The sequence below is a fragment of the Schistocerca americana genome, chromosome X (assembly GCF_021461395.2).
Source record: "Schistocerca americana isolate TAMUIC-IGC-003095 chromosome X, iqSchAmer2.1, whole genome shotgun sequence".
In the NCBI taxonomy this organism is placed as follows: domain Eukaryota; kingdom Metazoa; phylum Arthropoda; class Insecta; order Orthoptera; family Acrididae; genus Schistocerca; species Schistocerca americana.
In genome coordinates, this window is record NC_060130.1 from 762,428,330 (window position 1) to 762,449,273 (window position 20,944).

The window sequence follows — 20,944 nt, forward strand, 5'->3', positions numbered from 1 at the left end:
TCTACAGCCAAAAATATATTTCTCCAGGGCTTCAACAAAATGAAAATCAGATGGGAGATATTCAAACTGTATGGAGAATGTGAAGGGCTTCCCTGTGAAATGTCTACAGTGTAGTCAAAGCCACAGGCATGCTAGCTCTGGGAAATTCATGATGCCCTTTTTCGTTGACTCCAACGGTCCACTGTTCATTGACTTTCTGGAATACAGCTTCACAAAATTAATATGAACACTTTGGAATGACTGAAGCACGCAAAGTCCAGATGCCCAGGAATATTTATGGACAGCATCATTCAGCTGCAGGATAAAGCCCACCCCACATGTTGCCAAGAATGTTTAGAGTATGCTGCACAAGTTTCACTCTGAAGTCCTTATACATCCTCCATACATTCCTGATCTCTCCCCATGCAATTTACATATTTTTGGAGACCTGAGAAAAGACATTTATGACTGTCTATTTGCTTCATATTATGAGGTGGATCCCTGGGTACAATCACAGTTGCATGGGCAACTGGAAACATTTTTCTGTGAAGGCCTTAACCATCTTGTCTCACTGGGGGATAAATATACTAACAGTTATGGTGATCACTTTTTCCATTTGCCTCATTTTCACTTTACTACCCCTTGTACCTACTGTTGACTACAAATAGTTCGAATTTCTCTTTCCTTCTATGCTGCGAAGAGTCTATTAAATGTCTGAATTTGTTCACATTAATTATGAGTCATTTTTAAGAATTCTTACAGACTCAACTTCAGTTTATCGGAGTTAATTTTTTGTGCTGATTTAAGTTCAATTTCTTTACATATTTAGCCCTAAAGGGCACAAGTAATGTCAATAAACTTAACTGCTACTATTAAACTTAAAGAATAATGTAAAATTGTACAAAATTGGTATAAGATATAGTACAGAAAATACATTACACATAACATGTGTGTGCTAAATCTTGGCACCTACAATACTACAAACAGACTTAGTACCTGAAAACCACAGGACATGCCCGAGTCTGCAGTGTGATGTAAGTAAGTCCACGTTTTGTTGGATATTTAATAAGAGAAAATACTTCAGTTACTCTGCCCAGGGCATAATTGAATGTAGTGTTTAGCCACGCTCCATGAACAGTGACAATATTTGGAGCTGGTGACTGAGATTGTGACCTTGTTGTCATTCGCTTTGGCTCAGGAAGCGAATTTTTATGAGCAAAACTGCATTTCTCCAAAATAGACAGTAAAGCCTGCAACAAGAGCAATTTAATTACACTCAAAATAAGTATCACACACAACTTCATTTAAGTTGAGATTGAAATCCTTACTTTCAGTATCCAGTCTCTTGTAGGTGGATGGTAACATAAATTCCGCAAAACTCTGTGAAGACGACCCATGTTCAAAGCCGAATCATCAATGAACAGAAGTACTAAGAGACACGATACTGATTCACTATCCAGCAACGCACGTCCTCCAGTCCTATCAAAAAATAATATCATTGTCAATAAGGAATAAATGATAGGGGTGATGGGGGGGGGGGGGGGGGGGGGGGGGGAGCGAGAGAGAGAGAGAGCGAGAGAGAGAGCGAGAGAGAGAGCGAGAGAGAGGGAGAGAGAACAATCAATGTCACCTAAAAAACTAAGTTAAACACAGTTTATTCTTACCTATAATCCAGTGACAGGGCCTGCAAGTTTGGTTTTCTAGATCTGAGACTGTCAATAATGTACCTCAGTAGCCATACAAATCTTGCAGCAAACAATTGTTCCTGTCTTACTCTGTGCTGAACAATCTCTCTGAGAACTTACTAGACAGCAAACTTTACTACATAACCAATTTCATTTTAACAACTGGCTCATCTCTGAGAGGGAACATAACACAAAAATGGTAAGGACACAAGAAGCCACAATACCATACAGGTTACTGCAGTGCTTTCCATGATGTTCTAGAGAGGGTTTTCTTTATGTCCATGGACACTAAGCCTCATGTCAGATATAAATATTTGAGTAGCTTAACCACTTAAGAGTCACATTATGTTTTAATTACTTTAGTTTCTTGGTGTTTTCCCTCATCCTACTCCTATCATGATGTCTTGCCATTTTCCAGAAGACCACCATCTCACCTTACTAATAGCCACTTTCGTACTTCAGAAAAATTAATAAAGGAAGTAAGGAAGGAATGGAAGAAATTAGTCTTCTCTCAATGACCAGGTCAGTAGCGATGGCTTACAAGACTGAAATGAACAATAATGGAGCAACAAATCGGTAATGTCCTTGTCTACAAAACTCGCAGCATTTGTGCAAAACTAGTAACAAACTGTAAAAACATCAGTCACTATGACTGGAGGGGATTTGAAACCTGCTCATCCTCATTAACAACCATATATCTTTAACGACTGCACCACCTCCCTCAGAAATAAAACTAAAAATTAATCCACAGAGATCATGTGCATTTTGACAATTTCCATCTGTTCCATATCCAGTGAGTCCAATTTTACAGCATGTATTCTACCACTGTGACTTTCAAATCACAAACCAATTTAGAAAATCATTGCTATGAAGCTATTGACAGAGTAAAATGTGGTAAGGATAAAATTTGTTGGAACACAGTGTTTACAGAACAGCCCTTTCACTGATCTTATCCACACATTCGAACTATCTCATAATGGCAAATGGATTGTGTGGTACTGTGGTTAAGATGTTAGTTCCATTTAATCAGTTGCTGTTCTTTTATGGTGGCATATCTTGTTCTTCACATTTCCAATTTCTTGAAATTTTTCATAACTTTTATAAGACAGATTGTTTTCACTTTACACAATCTGGACATCTTTCAACATACTACCAAACTGCTGCCCAATAATTTGGCAACATTCGTCATAAACAAGAACAGTCTCTTTTTTTGAACAATGTATAAACTGTGAAAGTCTGAATAGTTCTTAAGGAAGTGGTCCAAATTCTAGAACAGCAGAGAACAGACTGATTTCCTTTAAACACACACACACAAAGCATGCCACACTTATGTGTTTGCTTACCTTTCGTACAGTAGGCAGATGCTTGTGGGAGCACTACTTTCAACAGCATGTTAGCTGTCTGTAGCATTGGTATCTTGTGCCTATTTGGTTAAGTGCTACATACTATGCTCTCTTTAAAGGCTCACCCCAATGTCACAGAAAGAAGTATACACTTCCATTTAAAAAGTTGTCAGTTTGGCAGCTATATATACCAAAAATTGTTTTTGTATGTTAAATAATTTGATACACTGTCTAATAGAATTTAACCTTGATACATTTACTCATTCTCGATGTATTTCTAATGGCCTTTCTTAGCTGCCTCTCCCTGAATCAAAGTTCACTCTAAAACCTACGTGAAATAATCACGTAAGAAACAGCAAAAATAACTGATTTATATTGCTACAAAGATTATAGTGGAAATTATGCAAATAGAGTATATTTTCTAAAGTACACACATTAATACTGTACTACATTTGAAGCAAAAATATGAATAATTAACATTTACAGAAGAAACAGATTTACTCACTAACACTAAATATATGTTTTCTGCAACATTAAAGATTGTTTTCTTTCTGAACACACAAAAGTACACTTTTTTCCTTTAGAAGCACACACACACACACACACACACACACACACACACACACACACACACACACACACACACACACACAAAAGGGGGGGGGGGATCTGGGGTCACCAATTTTCAGAATGATGAAACATGAAGGAAGAACAACCACAGCTAAAACAGGACCAAGCAGACCTCATGTACTGATGGACAGAGACCACTGTGCATTACGTAGTGAAGCAGCTCCTCGTAAGCCATACATATCTGTAGTCAATGCTAAGAAATGCTTGTGCTAGTATAAGGAGCAACACCACTGGACAATAGGTTACTGGAAATGAGTGTGTTGGAGTGATTGATCACACTGTATCCTGTGGCAATGTGACGGAAGTGTGAGTTACGTGAATGGCTGGAGAACATTACCTGACATCATGTGTAGCACCAACAGTGAAGTATGGAGGCAGTTGTGTTACAGTATAGGGGTACTCTTTCATAGTTAAGGTGTGGTCCCTTTAACTTAAGAAAAAAATAAATGAATTGTGTATTGCATATAGTGGAGGGCCAGTTAGGCAATGACTGCTTGTATCGGCATGACAAAACATCCCAGCATCTACGAGACAATGGTTTGTGGAGAACATTCCTGGAATGGACTGGTTTGCCCAGAGTCCCAACCTGAACCCAATGGATAACCTTTGGGACTATTTAGAATGTATACTACACTCCATACCCCAGTGTCCAACATCACTACTTTCTCTAGTTGTGGATTTTAAGTAAGAAAGAGCTGCCATCCCACCACAGACATTCAGACGGCTCATTGAAAGTGTTGCCAGCACAGTTCAAGCTGTCATAAATGTGAAGTGTGGACATATCCTATAATAATGTCTACTAGTATGTGCCTGGATACTTTTGAGCAGATAGTTTACTTTCAGATATCCAAACATCTAGGGGGAAAAAAAAAAAATCACACACCTGCAAATAGATCAAGGCATTCCTCCCTTTCAGAACAATAGCTTCCTTCTTCAGGGAGGAATAACCTATTTGTTGAGGAAGGTGAAATACTAAGTGACAGATCACTAAGAACTCAGACTATGAGGTAATCGCCTGTTAAGAGTGGAAAGGGAGACAAAAATAAAGGAAAACGATTCAGAATAAGGTGTCATAGATAATACATCAGTAAGCACATTGCCCATTTCAGTTCAGGGATGACAGAGGAAGGGGAAAATAAAAGTCAACCCCCATGAAACATGGATGTTGCCGTTGGTTGGAAGGCTTGCTTGCCTCAGTGATATAGATAGCCATACCATATGAGCAACCACAAAAGAGGGGTATCTGTTGAGACGCCAGAAAAATGTGTGTTTCCTGAAGAGGGGCAAGAAGCCTTTTCAGTAGTTACGGAGGCAACAGTTTGGATGATTATCTGATCTGGCTGAAAGCAAGGGGAAGCTACAGCCATAATTTTTCCCAAGAGCATGCAGCTCTATTGTATGATTAAATGATGATGGCATCCTCTTTGGTAAAATATTACAGAGGTAAAATAGTCCCCCATTCAGCTCTCCGGGCAGGGACTACTCATGAGAATGTCGTCATTAGGAGAAACAAAATTGGCATTCTACTGATTGGAGTGTGGAATGTCAGATTCCTTATTCAGGCAGGTATGTTAGAAACTTTGAAAAGGGAAATGGATAGATCAGAGTTATAGTGGGAATTAGTGGCATTTGGTGGCAGGAAGAACAAGACTTCTGGTCAGGTGAATACAGGATTACAAATATAAAATCAAATAGGGGTAACGCAGGAGTAGGTTCAATAATGAGTAAAAAAACAGGAATGTGGATAAGCTGCTATGAACAGCATAGAGAACACATTATGGCGGCCAAGATAGACATGTATCCCATACCCACCACAGCAGTACAAGCTTATGTGCCAACTAGCTCTCCAGATGAGGAGGAGATTGAGGAAATGTATGATGAGGTAAAAGAAATTATTCACTTAGCTAACAGAGCAGAAAATTTGATAGTGTTGGGGGACTGGAATTTGATAGTGGGAAAAGGAAGAGAAGGAAAAGTAGTAGGTGAACATGGACTGGGGGGGAAACAAATGAAAGATAAAGCTGCCTGACAGAATTTTGCACAGAGCATAATTTAATCATAGCTAACACTTGGTTTAAGTATCATGAGAGAAGGTTGCATATGTGGAAGAGAGATTGATTATATAATGGTTAGACAGAGATTTAGGAACCAGATTTTAAATTGTAAGACATTTCCAGGGGCAGATGTGGACTCTGACCACAATTTATTGATTATGAACCGCAGATTAAAGATGAAGAAACTGCAAAAAGGCAGGAATTTAATGAGATGGGACCTGGATAAACTGAAAGAAAAGGTTGTAGAGGGTTTCAGTGGGAGTATTAGGGAATGATTGCTAAGAACAGGGAAAGGAAAACAATAGAAGAAGAATGGGTAGCTTTGAGAGGTGACATACTGCAGGCAGCAAAGGATGAAGTAGGTAAAAAGACTAGGGCTAGTAGAAATCCTTGAGTAACACAGGAGGTGTTGAATTTATTCGATGAGAGGAGAAAATATAAACATGCAATAAATGAAGTGGGTGAAAGGGAATACAAATGTCTAAAAAATGAGACTGATAGGAAGTGCAAAAGAACTAAGCAGGAATGGCTAGAGGCCAAATGTAAGGATGCAGAAGCATATATCATTAGTGGAAAGATAAATACTGGCTACAGGAAAATTAGAGTGACATTTGGAGAAAAGAAAACCACCTGTTTGAATATCAAGAGCTCAGATGCAAAACCAGTCCTAAGCCAAGAAGGGAAAGAAGAAAGGTGGAAGGAATATATACAAGGGTCGAAACTTAAAATAGTGGCAACTATTTATTCACAACTGATACAAAAGAGGTTCAAGTTTTTTTATCACGAGTGTTGACAGTTCAGTACTCTCTGCAATTGTTAACATTTTTCTGGATTCAAACCTCCTTTCCACACAACCAAATTTATATAAATTTGGTGTCTGTACATAATATATAGAGGCTAGTGACAAACATCTTCACAAATAAAATAACACGACAAATCAGAAAACAGTGTCATACATGAAACTGTTTCTTTAAAATATTGCTATGATATGATTAGTATGATCAAGCAGCTAAATTGTACTCTTTATGTAACATTAAGATGACACAATGTGAAGCAGCATAACTATGAATTCACTACATGCATTAAATCTATTATGGAATGCAATTACTGCAGTGAAATAATTAACATGTAAATTTATTTACACCAGCATCAAAAGATTGTATGAAAATAACTGATAACTTTGTGTAAGAAAGTTTACCCAGCACCGTTTTCTCTGACTGTGTATCTGACAAACAGTCCAATATACAACACCAAGAATAACAAAGTTAATCTGCACAAAAAATGAGTGCATGCTTCAATGAAATCAAACTAAGTCAATCAAGTTCAATAATTTCAATAGTATAACTGTAGCAGAGTGATGATATTCTTCTTATCTATAAGAAAAACAACAATTTTCCCTATTTTCTCAGGAAGTCAATAAAAAAACTGAAGACTTAAGTCAAGGGAAAACTATGGTTACACGAGTTTGCTTTATTAATCTTGGGTATGCAGCTCTCACAACTGTTTCAATAAGTTTCTTATATTTCATGAAGACCAGCTATGTTACTTATGAAGCAAACTTGGGAAACAGCGTCTAATGTAGCAGCTATTCATCAACCAACGTGATATTAGGTGAGGAACTCTCAAATCTATCCTGTCAGTGTACCTTTCGTGTGACTGAGTATCCTGTTACAAATTATTGCAAATTCATAAATTTTGTAGAGGCTTTGAATGTGGGCCACGCGACAGAGTTTTGTTCACGTGTGCACTAACTATTTTTGCTATGAATAAAGCTACACTTGTGTTTCTGTCTTCTGCCTGCAGTAAGAAGCCTTTCCTTCAGGCCACAACTGTTAAAACAGACTGTTGTGGAAGTGTTGTTCTGTCCAAGTAGCATTATGAAGAAACTACTACTACTACTACTACTACACCTTTCACTAATGTGGTTTATGTTGCACAGTACAGTTTGTTCACACAGGTACGGGATGTTTAAAAAGTCTCTTCACAGTGCTGTACGATTGTTAGCTGCACATGCCATATGCCGCAGTGAACATACCGAAATGAAAACTCAGTGAAATACAAGTTATTAATTTATTGAATATTCATTTTTACTTACAAATTTTCACATTAAACGTAGAAAGTGTCCCCCTGTTGTTGAATACACAATTCAATTCATCTAATCATGTTTCCAAACACAAGCTGTAACATTTTTTCTGTAACAGAAGCAGTGAAAGTAGATATTGCAGTTTTCAATTCATCGATGGATTTTGGACAGTTTTTATACACAGTTGCTTTCGCTGCACCCTAGAAGAAAAAGTCAGGTGGTGGTAGGTCAGGTGATCATGGAGACGAACGTCCCTGTGAAATTATGCAATCGCCAGAAACATCAGCACAACTGTCACTTTGTATGGGAAAAGTTCTAATTTTTTTCTTACAGCTGTCTGGGCCATTCTGACACTAACACCGATTTCCTGGGCGAGTTTTCTTACCGACTTCTTCAGACTCGTGGACATTTTATCAGAAATATAGAGTAGTATAATACTCACACAAAATGCTAGGATAACCACTTCTCGATGCATCTGTCACTGAACCTGTACTTTGAAACTTGTAAATCAAATCTCGCATAGTATCGCAATGTGGGAGTGTTGTCTCTGGGAAAACCGAATTAAATGTTTGACAAACTGAAACTGGGTATTTACCGCCAGCTTTGGACACTTGTTTCACTAAAAACACACGTTCTTCAATGGTTAGCATTTTATCAGTGACAAAAATTCAGTGACAAAAATGAAACAAACGAACAAAGGAACTAAACATAAATGTTCATGTCAACACGTAATGACACACACCAATGATACTACCCATGCTGTCATACGGCACTGCGAAGAGACTTTTTGGACACAGTGTATTACATACACAGCTCTCTCATGTTTAACAAAGGAGTTCTTGCTGCTACTTCCTTATGGTATTCTAAAATCTCAAAGGTCATCAAGTAGGTGCTGAAGTAAAAATGATGTTTCATTAAAAGATGGTGTAATTTTCCACTTTTTTGTATTAATTTTATTTGTTCACAGCTAGTTTCAGCCTTCTACGATATTCTCAAGTTATTCTGTAGTTCTGCAATAGAAAATTATGCCCTACATACTGAAATGTGAGTATCTTGAAATTTGTGCTCGTCAGTTCGGCAGAGTGACATTTACAAAGTATAAATTCATTACTGTGGTACTCGCTATGAAGAAAATTTATGCTTTTTCACCGAAGGCCTCATGTTTGCCAACTGAGGACCACAGTGACACACAGTAATGAAGGAAAGGAACAGAAAAGTTGAACAGGATATGCAATTTACTAACCGCTCTTTTGCTTCTCTAAGGTTTCAGTTGGTATGATCTGGGTGCACATAAAAGAGTGTTCATGAATAAGCCTTCTCCAGCTGACTGATACTATTACAGAAGTTGTTTGTTGTTTTGGCTATAGACAGATTCAATCTATTCATTTAAGTTGATAGAAGTGAAAGCACACTGTCAAATTTTAGCATCTTAGTGATAGATTAGGACACAATAAATGAACTTTATTTTGGTGATATAAGCATTGTATCTGCTTCACTCAGAGTAAGTAAATGCAAAGTAAAATTCCAATACAAACAGAATTCCAGGAAAGGACTGTTTCCTCAAATTATAATGCTGGACTTCTTTCTTAAATTTTTAATTAACATTTTTTGCACAATTATTAATTTATAGGGAGGAAATGAAATATGTTCTTTATTACATGTCATCCTGAAATGCAATTTTGTACAATCAGTATAACTGAAAACATATGAAGGTTAGTTTTGGAGTATGAAATGGAAGAATTAGCCTTATCAAACTAAAAACTATATGAATTCTTGGTGTTTGTTCTTTTGGACATGCATTCATATAATTGATTTGCCTCAAATGGCAATGGGTCCACAACCTTCAGTGCGTATGCACAATATCATTTGACTTCCATCGGGTACCTAAAATTATCAAGCATGGAGGACATGGACAGGGACTTGGGACAGGAGGCGCGAGGTGTAAATGTGGGTTGGCTGGGGAGTGTGCCAATATAGTTTACTTTTCACTACATTACATAGGTGACTGTATGTAACAATTTCCTATTGTCAAGAAAGTGCTCAGAGAGATTTTTTGAGCAGCTTAATTATTAATATATTATTTTCAGACAACAATTTCTTACAAAGCTGTAGGTCAGCACAAATACTCAACTTCATTTTAAATCTTGAACTATCGTCAAGCTTTAAATACATGGCGCCTTGTGACTTAATTACATAAAATAGTGGCTGTGTTACTGAAAATCCATAAAACTGCTGCTATATTTTTTTGCAAGGAAAGCCTAACCACAACACAGACGTTTGAGAAAGCAGTAATCCCATTCAACACAAAATAGGGTGTGATGATAAATTATTCACTGTCTGTTAATTTCATGAGAAAATAGTCTGCCTATTACTACTATGGAGACCACCTCCCCCCCCCCCCCCCCCCCCCCCCCAAACACTCTCTCTCTCTCCTCTCTCTCTCTCTCCTCTCTCTCTCTCTCTCTCTCTCTCTCTGCAAGAGAACCTAATAAATCTCCACAGCATTATATACAGACACTCACTCACATGAAACATTGCACAAACAAACTGTGCACATAGGTTCTATCATAATTGTTCAAATGTGTGTGAAATCTTATGGGACTTAACAGATAAGGTCATCAGTCCCTAAGCCTACACATTACTTAACCTAAATTATCCTAAGGACAAACACACACACCCATGCCCGAGGGAGGACTTGAACCTCCGCCGGGACCAGCCGCACAGTCCATGACTGCAGTGCCTTAGACCGCTCAGCTAATCCCGTGCGGCCTTCCATCATAATTATTCACAATGCGTGACAAGTAAAAAATCACACTTTAAATCTATGTACCTTGAATAATTTGATCCCTGTGAGCCACTGGAATCTGTACTTGCCGTGTTCCATGCATTCCACTGTGCTCTTTGTTGTGCAGCAGATGACTGAAGGGAATACCTTGAACTGCTTACCCTGCCTGATGAGATCAGGAATGCTTTTTCATCAATAAATCAAACCAAAATTAAAAGTAGCAAAAGTGTAGATTTAAGCAGAAACAAAATGTTATGACAAAATTACTTACTGATGCATTTCAATTATATTACAAAAGTTAGGAAAATTATACCACAATAGACAGAAAAAACAAATGAAAAATTGTTAAGGCTGGTGGTAATGTAACACGATTGTTCACTAGATATTACTGTCAACGAATGCACATATTACCACAAAAGAAATGGCTAACAAATTTCATATAAATATCCAACAAAATCACAACTTAACTGTGTATCATGACCGGTTATACTTGCCTATCTCAGTCACCTTCAAGTCTATAAAAAACAAACAAATCCAATTCAGAAACTAGGTGATAATATCAAAAGCAGCCTTTTTCCTCAGTACTATGAATATGATACGAACATTATTCCTTCAAGTTTTATGCAACATCAAAAACAGATGTGAAAGTTCACTTGTCCAGTGCTTAGGCACTGCTGAGATATGACCCTGTTCAACTTACTATTTTTTCTTCTCGTAATGCGAGATAGAGTGCAACAATTCTTTTCCATAATCTGAAGCTGTTATCTATAAGGAAATGAAGCCAGTCATGATCTGTGATTACATTGCAGGTGTGTCATACAACAAGTAAGTTTTTGTAATGCTTTGGCAACCAAGGCTAGACACAATTTGCGTCAGAGTACTGGATTCTAAGGACCACACCAGAGTATATCTCTGGCTGTGATGTTTCCAATGCAAGAGTCACTTGTTACTTGAGAACTGGACTAGTCTCCTATGAGAACAATGTACAGGCATCATGTTACCTGTCCCTTGACATGTGCTGCCCTCTGTTGTCAATGTCTAGAATTATTTCAAAAGAAGCGGTAGGAAACATAAGAGCTGTTGTCATGACTTACTGAGCCACTGTGCTCTTGTATTCTCTTGAGATTCACTTAGTTTTTACCATTTCCTGTAATTCTACTACAAAACATGCAATGTTCGTTGAGTAAACAAGACATTTTGGACGCTCAAGAAGAAAATTTTATGATTCTGGATTGGAAGGAGAAATATCCAAGTGGAAACGCACTGAAGATGATTTATATTCAGGTAAGCTGCAGTATGTTGCAATTTGTTGCCACTAATATAGTTGCAACACACACTGTTGCTGTAATTACAATTTAGTTCTGATTTATTTGTCTTCATAGGAAAGGAAATCTCTGATATTGCACCAATAGCAATAAACAATTCTGCACAGCACAATGATTCAGACTTTTCCACACAAAAGCCAATTACAAGTGAAACTGTCCTGGAAGTCACCGTGCACTTTTTTTTTAATTTTTTTTATAGGAACGATAACTATACTTTCCATCATAATTACTGTAAAATTTGTAATCTTTTACAGAATTAACCCTTGAAGATTTGTCTTTTTAGTGTTTATTGTCCTTTAAGATAAATCGAACACCCATGTGCCAGTAACATTTTAAATAATAGTATAAATGGCTGGTTATGTGGGATTGAAATTTTTTCTAAGTGGCTGGATCTCTAAGTTTTGGATCCTGGCATATTCTCTTTTATGTAACTAAACAAACAATCTGAACTAAAAAATCATCAACAAATTGTTTAAATTCATGGGCAAGGAAAGGAAGTACAATATGGTTAGACAGATAAGTGGATGATTATCTAATTAAACAGAATTGCTAACACACTAGATTATCATCATTTTGATGAGCTACTTATTTACAAATACTTCAAAAGTCTCATTGCAGTTTTTAAGATGTTTTCTGACTCTGCACTGAACAAATACATTTTGTGTTACTACAATTCTACTGACCATGGAAATAAATACAACATAATTCTTATATATTTTTTTAACAAAAAAATAGTGAAACAACACTTGTTTACCTGGATTCCTTAACATTGAAGACAATGCACTGGTATTGTGACTAACATGGCTAAAAAATCTGTCTTGCATCAATTGCCTGTTCCTCGCTTCCCATTCCCTTCGTAATGTCTGTGCTTCCTGTGCTAGATCTGGTGGCAACACAGACATTTGAGACTCCTCCATATCAGTCAAAATCTGTGGAGGAAATTTTTTTTGTATCTCATTATATTTTGTAAGTCTAAGTACTATAAATTTAGTACATGATCAAACAAATGTTGGCTTGGTTCCTGCTTTCATGCAGTATGATAGGCCCCAATTGAACAGCTCTGTCAGGAGGGTCAATATGGAGCTAGATGAGCTGCTTCGGGTGGCTACTTTGTCAGGCATAGGTTTGGTTCCTGTTGATGGTATCGGTAGGTGGGACTTCACAAGACATGGTCTGCATCTCACTAGGAAAGGGAAGAGTAAACTGGCTGAGAAGATTGCAAAATCTTTAAAGAGAAGGGGGGGGGGGGGCACAAACTCATGGGAGTACTTTTTTAGACTAAGATCAGTGTCCAATCATCCTACACTGCTTGAAATTAAGCTTAATGAGAAGTTCAGACAGCAGGTACCAGAGATGTGAAAATATCACAAGATTCACATAAAAGCAATGAAAAATAATGTTAATATATTGCATCAGAATATCAGGGGATTAAAAAACAAAGCAGATGAGCTTCTTGTTTATTTAGAAACTGACGGTGGAATAGATGTACTATGCCTGTCTGAACATCATATAGTCACAGGTATGAAAATGGTAAATGTAGGTGGATATAAGCTTTTGGCACATGTAAGCAGAGACACTATGGAGAGAGGAGGAGTTGCCATATATGTTAAAATCTGTCATATTGTGGAAAATTTGGAAACTAAAAAAATGTGTGTAGAGCAACGTATCGAAGGATGTGCATGTGAGCTTAAACTAAATAATGGCACTTATATAATTGAAGCCATGTACAGGTCCCCATTCGGAAACTTTCAACTATTTTTGAAAAACTTGGACACTCTGTTGTGCTATCTGTCTGACAAAGGAAAGCAAATGATTGTTTGTGGGGATTTCAATGTAAATTTTCTGAAAGAGTCTGATAGGAATCTTGACCTTTAAGTATTACTTGGTTCTTTAAATTTGACATCAATTACTGATTTTCCTACTCAGGTGGTACAGGAAAGCAACACACTCATAGATAATGTTTTCATAGACAAAGCTAAATTTAATCAAATAAAAACTTTTCCTGTTAAGAATGGTCTGTCTGATCACGATTCACAGCTAGGTACAGTGTATGATATAGCTCCGTACAGCAATGCAAAACAGTCCTCCAAAATAGAGTGTTCAATTAACAATTTAACAATCAAAGATTTTAAGGAAAGCTTGCAACAGTTAGACTCTGATGAGGTGTACAGGGAACATTGATGCTAATTTAAAATTTAACCTATTTCATGATACCTTTGTGAGTATATTTGAAAACAGTTTCCCTAAGAAAACAGTGAAATATAATTGTAAGAAACCATGTAAAAAGCCATGGCTTACTAAAGGGATAAAACTATCTTGTAAACAGAAAAGGGAAATGTATTGTATAGCTAGGAGGAGTAATGATCCCGAAACAGTGAAACATTATAAAAACTATTGCACTGTATTAAGAAAAGTTATTAACAAGTCCTGAAGTTTGAGCATTATGTCTGAGATTAACATATATGATGATAAAATTAAAATAATTTGGACTATTGTTAAAAGGGAAACTGGGCAACCAAGAGCACTGGATGACTGTATTTCTATCAAACACAATAAAAAGTATGTTAACAAGAAGTCAGAAGTAGAAAACATTTTTAATAATCATTGTCTTGTAGAGAAAATAGGATCCAGCTATTCATTAGAAAATGCAAGGCAGTATATGGGATTTGATAAAATTGAAATTCAACCCACCTCTCCTATGGAAATTAGGAAAATAATAAATTCACTCAAAATCAGAAGTTCTATAGAATTGATGGCATTTCCAACAGAGTACTAAAAGCTTGTTCCCAACAAATAAGTAAGAGTCTCAGCCACATATGTCGTAGCTCACTGAAACAGGGCATTTTTACAGACAGACTGAAATACGCTATTGTTAAATCAATGCATAAAAAAGGGGATAGGTCTGATGCTAACAACTACTGCGCAATCTCGCTTCTGACAGCTTTATCCAAAATTCTTGAAAAAGTAATGTATTCAAGAGCAGCATCACGTTTTTTTTAAAAAATGAAGTACTAACAAAATGTCAATTTGGTTTTCAGAAAGGCTTTTCAACAGAAAATGCTATATATGCTTTCACTGATCAAATATTAAATGCATTGAATAACCGAACATCACCGATTGGGACATTTTGTGATTTCTCAAAGGCTTTTGATTGTGTGAATCATGAAATTCTTCTAGACAGGCTTAAGTATTGTGGTATGAGTGGGACAGTGCACAAATGGTTTAATTCATAATTAACTGGAAGAATGCAGAAGGTTGAAATTAACAGTAAAGATAGTCCGCATAGGTATCAAGAATGGTGTCCCATATGGTTCAGTCTTGGGTCCCTCATTGTTCTTAATATATATTAACGACTTGACACTCTGTATTCATGAAGATGCAAAGCTAATTCTTTTTGCTGATGATACAAGTATAGTAATCACACCCAACAAGCAAGAATCAGCTGAGAAAATTGTAAATAATGTCTTTCAGAAAATTATTAGGTGGTTCTCTGCAAATGGACTTTCACTAAACTTTGAGAAAACACAGATTATACAATTCTGTACAGTAAATTGCACAACACTATTGATAAATGTAGACTATGAATGTACGTCTGTTGCTAAGGCAGAATACTGAAAATTTCTGGGTGTGTGCACTGGTAATTGAATTGGATGAAACACATTGATGATCTGATGAAACGGTTAGGTTCAGCTACTTATGGTGTTAAGAGTTACTGCAAATTTTGGTGATAAACATATCAGTAAATTAGCCTACTATGCCTATTTTCATTCACTGCTTTCATATAGCATCATATTTTGGGGCAATTCGTCATTAAGAGAGGAAGTATTCATTGCACAAAAGCGTGTTATCAGAATAACAGCTGGAGCCCACCCAAGATCACCTTGCACACATTCATTTAAGGAACTTGGTATATTCACAGTACTTTCACAATACATATATTCACTTACAAAATTTGTCATTAATAACCCATCCCATTTCAAAAATAACAGTGAAGTGTATAGCGACAACACCGAGGAAAGTATGATCTTCACTATTCTGGATTAAATCTCAGTTTGGCACAGAAAGTGGTGAATTATGTTGCCAACAGAAATCTTCGGTCATTTGCCAAACAGTATTAAAAGTCTGACAGATAGCCAACCAAGATTTAAAAACGAATTTCTGAATGACAGCTGCTCCTACTCAATAGATGAATTCTTAGATATGAAGTAGTAATTGTAAAAAAATAAAATAATTATTTTGTGCAAAGAAAACTTATGTTAAAGCGACACATTCCGCATCATTACGAAATGTCGTATTTATGATCTATGGAACAAAGATTAATGTGTGTGTGTGTGTGTGTGTGTGTGTGTGTGTGTGTGTGTGTGTGTGTGTGTGTGTGTGTGTGTGCGCGCGCACGCATGCCATGATTCTGCATGGTTTATTTTTTGACATTTTACTAGCAGATAATTAGCATATTTTTTTGCAATGTGCTCATCTATTCACTGCTACAATCTGAGACAGCAGACAATTTCTTTCATTCTCATGTTGTTGATCAAAGGGCAGAGACAGTTGAATGTAACATCACACACAAGCCCACCGACAAGTACGACGACCTACAAATACACATACATACGTAATCTGAAGCCACCACACAGCGCCCAGCAGAAAGTAACTTGTACCACTAATAGTCATTCTCTTTTCCTGTTCCCTTCACAAATGGACCCAAGGGGAAGTGCCTGTTTACACCTCCATATAAGCCCTAACTTCTCTTTATCTTGTCTTCGCAGTACACACACAAAATGTACATTGGCAGTAGTAGAATCATTCTGCAGTCAGCCACAAATGCCAGTTCTCTAAATTTTCTCAGTAATCTTTGACAAAAAGGATGTAGTCTTTCCTCGAGGGATTCTCATTTGAATTCATGAAGGATCTCCATTACACTTGCATGCTCACTGAGCCAACCGGTAAGAAATCTAACAGTGATGGGCTTTTCAATTGGTGTTCTCTATGCAACTTCCCAGATATATGTAGCAAAATGCACTTACTGTATTAAGAACTTCAGTGACTGAATGCATCACATCCGAGTTCATCATATATGCTGAACCTTTTATATCCAGTCACTTGGACAGTACAAGATCCGATACCGTCACTGTCTCATGCCACACATCACTATTCAAAATGTGATAATACAAAAGAGTGATCTTTTTAGCATAACAGAAATCTCTCATTAAACTAGTCAGTATATTTAACAGAAATGAACATGTCACCTTCATATATTACATGAAAAACTTGTTGTCCTTCCATTGTAAGAATGTGTTTTTCCAAATATTCTCAGTAGCACCTTAAGAAATTGGATACTACACCTTCAAGATCAGCTTCGGTACATAAAATAATATATTTTTTATAAAAACTTCTCTTCAGGCTCTGATTTTCATTTAAAAATAATTTTATCACTGATAGTTCCTGATACATGAAAGCTGTTTACCTGTACTAATGAGGAGAACATGGGAAGTGCCATCACCCAGTTTTTGAAGAACTTTGTTCAGTGGATGAGGAGTCAAAATAAGGGACCATGTGTCTCAGTTTATCATAGATATCCAACCATTTCTGAAAAAATGACATTCAAAGTTTCCAAGGTACTTTATGTGCCCTTTACCATGCAGTACTCTAATATAAAATGGTGACTCAGTGGTTAGCATTGCAGCCTCATATTTGTGGCCCGTGTTTGAAACCCGACTATTGTTTTTATGTATTTCATTTTTAAGGCTTTCATTTATCTACCCACGTCCATAGAAGATTACTACACAAATGTTTCTTGTCAAATTAGAGGATACCCAGTGTCAGTTCTCCTCCGCCCAGTGTCAGTTCTCCTCCGCCCAGTGTCAGTTCTCCTCCGCCCAGTGTCAGTTCTCCTCCGCCCAGTGTCAGTTCTCCTCCGCCCAGTGTCAGTTCTCCTCCGCCCAGTGTCAGTTCTCCTCCGCCCAGTGTCAGTTCTCCTCCGCCCAGTGTCAGTTCTCCTCCGCCCAGTGTCAGTTCTCCTCCGCCCAGTGTCAGTTCTCCTCCGCCCAGTGTCAGTTCTCCTCCGCCCAGTGTCAGTTCTCCTCCGCCCAGTGTCAGTTCTCCTCCGCCCAGTGTCAGTTCTCCTCCGCCCAGTGTCAGTTCTCCTCCGCCCAGTGTCAGTTCTCCTCCGCCCAGTGTCAATTCTCCTCCGCCCAGTGTCAGTTCTCCTCCGCCCAGTGTCAGTTCTCCTCCGCCCAGTGTCAGTTCTCCTCCGCCCAGTGTCAGTTCTCCTCCGCCCAGTGTCAGTTCTCCTCCGCCCAGTGTCAGTTCTCCTCCGCCCAGTGTCAGTTCTCCTCCGCCCAGTGTCAGTTCTCCTCCGCCCAGTGTCAGTTCTCCTCCGCCCAGTGTCAGTTCTCCTCCGCCCAGTGTCAGTTCTCCTCCGCCCAGTGTCAGTTCTCCTCCGCCCAGTGTCAGTTCTCCTCCGCCCAGTGTCAGTTCTCCTCCGCCCAGTGTCAGTTCTCCTCCGCCCAGTGTCAGTTCTCCTCCGCCCAGTGTCAGTTCTCCTCCGCCCAGTGTCAGTTCTCCTCCGCCCAGTGTCAGTTCTCCTCCGCCCAATGTCAGTTCTCCTCCGCCCAATGTCAGTTCTCCTCCGCCCAATGTCAGTTCTCCTCCGCCCAATGTCAGTTCTCCTCCGCCCAATGTCAGTTCTCCGCCCAATGTCAGTTCTTATATTGTCTCATATGTTTATTCTTCAGGAAGATTGGCGTTTTCTCTTGGACGATATCAATCTTAGAAAATTTCAAGACACGGATATTTTAACCACCGCAAGTATTGTGCGAGGGTGGTTTGACAGTGACATTCTTCATATGAAACTCACTTTGGAAAGAAACACCAACAATATTGGTGAATATTGACTGTGTTGGCAGTAATTTCATGGCATACCATGCATAATGCATCACTTTCCTGAAAACTGGCAACTGAATATAAATCGAGATACACTACAGGAATTTCACTGAGAACAGCTTCAAATAATTTTCTCATACTACTTTAAAAATTCTTTCATCTGACACACAATTAGTAGACAAATAAGGACAACATTATATCAGTATACATAGGTAAATATTAGTGTAGTAATCTTCTACAGACATGGGTATCTAAATAAAAAAACAAAAATGAAAGTAATAAATGGGTTTTGAACATGGGTCACCAAATTATGAAACCACAACAATAACGACTGTGCCACCATTTTGCCCGAGGGCATCACACAGTAAAAGGTGTACAAACTGCACGCTATATGGGAAATACCTCAAACTTTGATCATCGTTTTTTCATAAATGCTCGAATATCTGTGGATAAGCTGAGACGTGTTTGTTTATTTTGACCCCTCTTCCACTGAGCAAAATTTCTGGGAATTAGGTTATAGCTTTTGTTCTCCTCCTAAGCCTCTGACATGTTCTGGTGCACACCTTTTGAAGTGTCAAGAAGTTTCAATCAGCACATATTCCACTGCACAGTGAAAAATTAGCACCATTTTATAAATGATCTGTTGACAAGCAACCATCCTTCTTTGTGAGAAAAAACTGCTGCACCTCACTAGCACATTTTTTTCTAATTGATTTGGTGAAATTCCATCTTGTACATTTCTTCTTTCTCAAAATAGAGTATGTCAATTTAGTCTAACTGAAATGTCTAATTTTTAATTGTGAATACAAATTTATTTACAAGTATACAACCCAATTAAATGACAGCAGTCTTGCATTCAATTATTTGGTGGTGGGTCTTTCAACTGGTGTTCTCTACACAACTTTCCAGAAATATGAAGCAATGTACACTTACTGTTTGCCTTAGTGATGATGGAAGATTCTGGAAGAACTCTGCAGCATTCACGGGATCATTAGGATTACTTGCAATTGCTGCTTGTCTTTGCTGTTCCAAGTGATGCTGTGCAAGGACTTCTTCTTGTATGGATGGAGGCAATGCTGCCAGGAATTCTGGATTTACCTCAGACACATTTGATGCAATGAGGTCCCTTGTCTGTTGCAGTGTCCTCTGCCGTATTCTTTGTAACCTGAAGATTTTGTACACACACAAAATTTATTAAGAAAATTCCTGTAAGGTCTGATATTTATGAAATACTGGACAAACCAAGTACCTCAACTGCTCAGCAATCACTTCCTCTCGCATGTCGTCAGGAAGAGCAGCAAGAAAAGAAGGATCAACACCTTCAAGGAGATCAGATGGATTTCCTCCTGTTGACTGAGTTCCAGAACCAGAACTAGCAGCATTACTGGTACTAGCAGATGCAGCCGATACAGGCTGTGGAGCTCTTGAAGTTCCAGCAACCGGGTGGCTGACAGATGGGGCTGTATGAACAACAGCTGTTGTTGAGGATGTCGATGCTGCTGATGACACATTTGCTTGTGGTGAATCTGATCCATGTGCACCAGATAATCTAAATAAATTAGTTGATTGCACTGATGATGATGCTGTACTTAATGTTGTACTGGTAGTACTTGTTGGTGCTGATGATGCTGATGTTGCATTGCTACCCGCTGATGATGATGCAGTAGTTGTAGCTGTCACACTGGTTTCTGGACTATAAAACACAACAAACAAATGTACTTGTTATGGTAAGAGCTAGTATTTTCCCACTAATTTTCGGGCAGAAGCAATTTAAATAACAGTTATACATGTTTAAACAATTGTAACACCCATTCACTGCATTATGTCCAATACCTCTCACAAAATGGAACTTACGTAAAAACCAATAACTTACCACAAAACAATTATCATTTTGCATTTTTACATTGCCTTTCTTTTCATGGTGTAAACAAAATCACACAGATGCTAGTCTTCCCTTAACAGTACAGTGAAGCACAATAATTTACGATAATCTAAACCATTCTCACCTTATAATTGGAAAATACACCAACAAATTTTATAGTAGACACATCATAAGAAAAAGAACAATTCAACAGTTAAGTGAGATGACTAAAAGAATTTATTTGCAGGAGTTCCTTAAATCTTTATAATTATATTCAATTAAAGACAGTTGCGATCTTAATTTACCCATGATGCATG

The 20,944-nt window shown here is 37.8% G+C and overlaps 1 protein-coding gene across 1 annotated transcript in view; it reads right to left on the reverse strand.

The window, feature by feature from the left end:
* Nucleotides 1-20,944, reverse strand: part of LOC124554679 (E3 ubiquitin-protein ligase HUWE1) — a 350,828-nt gene that overhangs the window by 42,549 nt on the left and 287,335 nt on the right. Inside the window, exons 42-47 of the mRNA XM_047128297.1 lie at nucleotides 20,016-20,459; nucleotides 19,700-19,931; nucleotides 12,639-12,813; nucleotides 10,605-10,725; nucleotides 1,308-1,458; nucleotides 976-1,229 (exon numbers count right to left, since the gene is read on the reverse strand). Of these exons, the coding sequence (XP_046984253.1) occupies nucleotides 976-1,229; nucleotides 1,308-1,458; nucleotides 10,605-10,725; nucleotides 12,639-12,813; nucleotides 19,700-19,931; nucleotides 20,016-20,459 (1,377 nt within the window). The remainder of the gene's footprint in view (nucleotides 1-975; nucleotides 1,230-1,307; nucleotides 1,459-10,604; nucleotides 10,726-12,638; nucleotides 12,814-19,699; nucleotides 19,932-20,015; nucleotides 20,460-20,944) is intronic.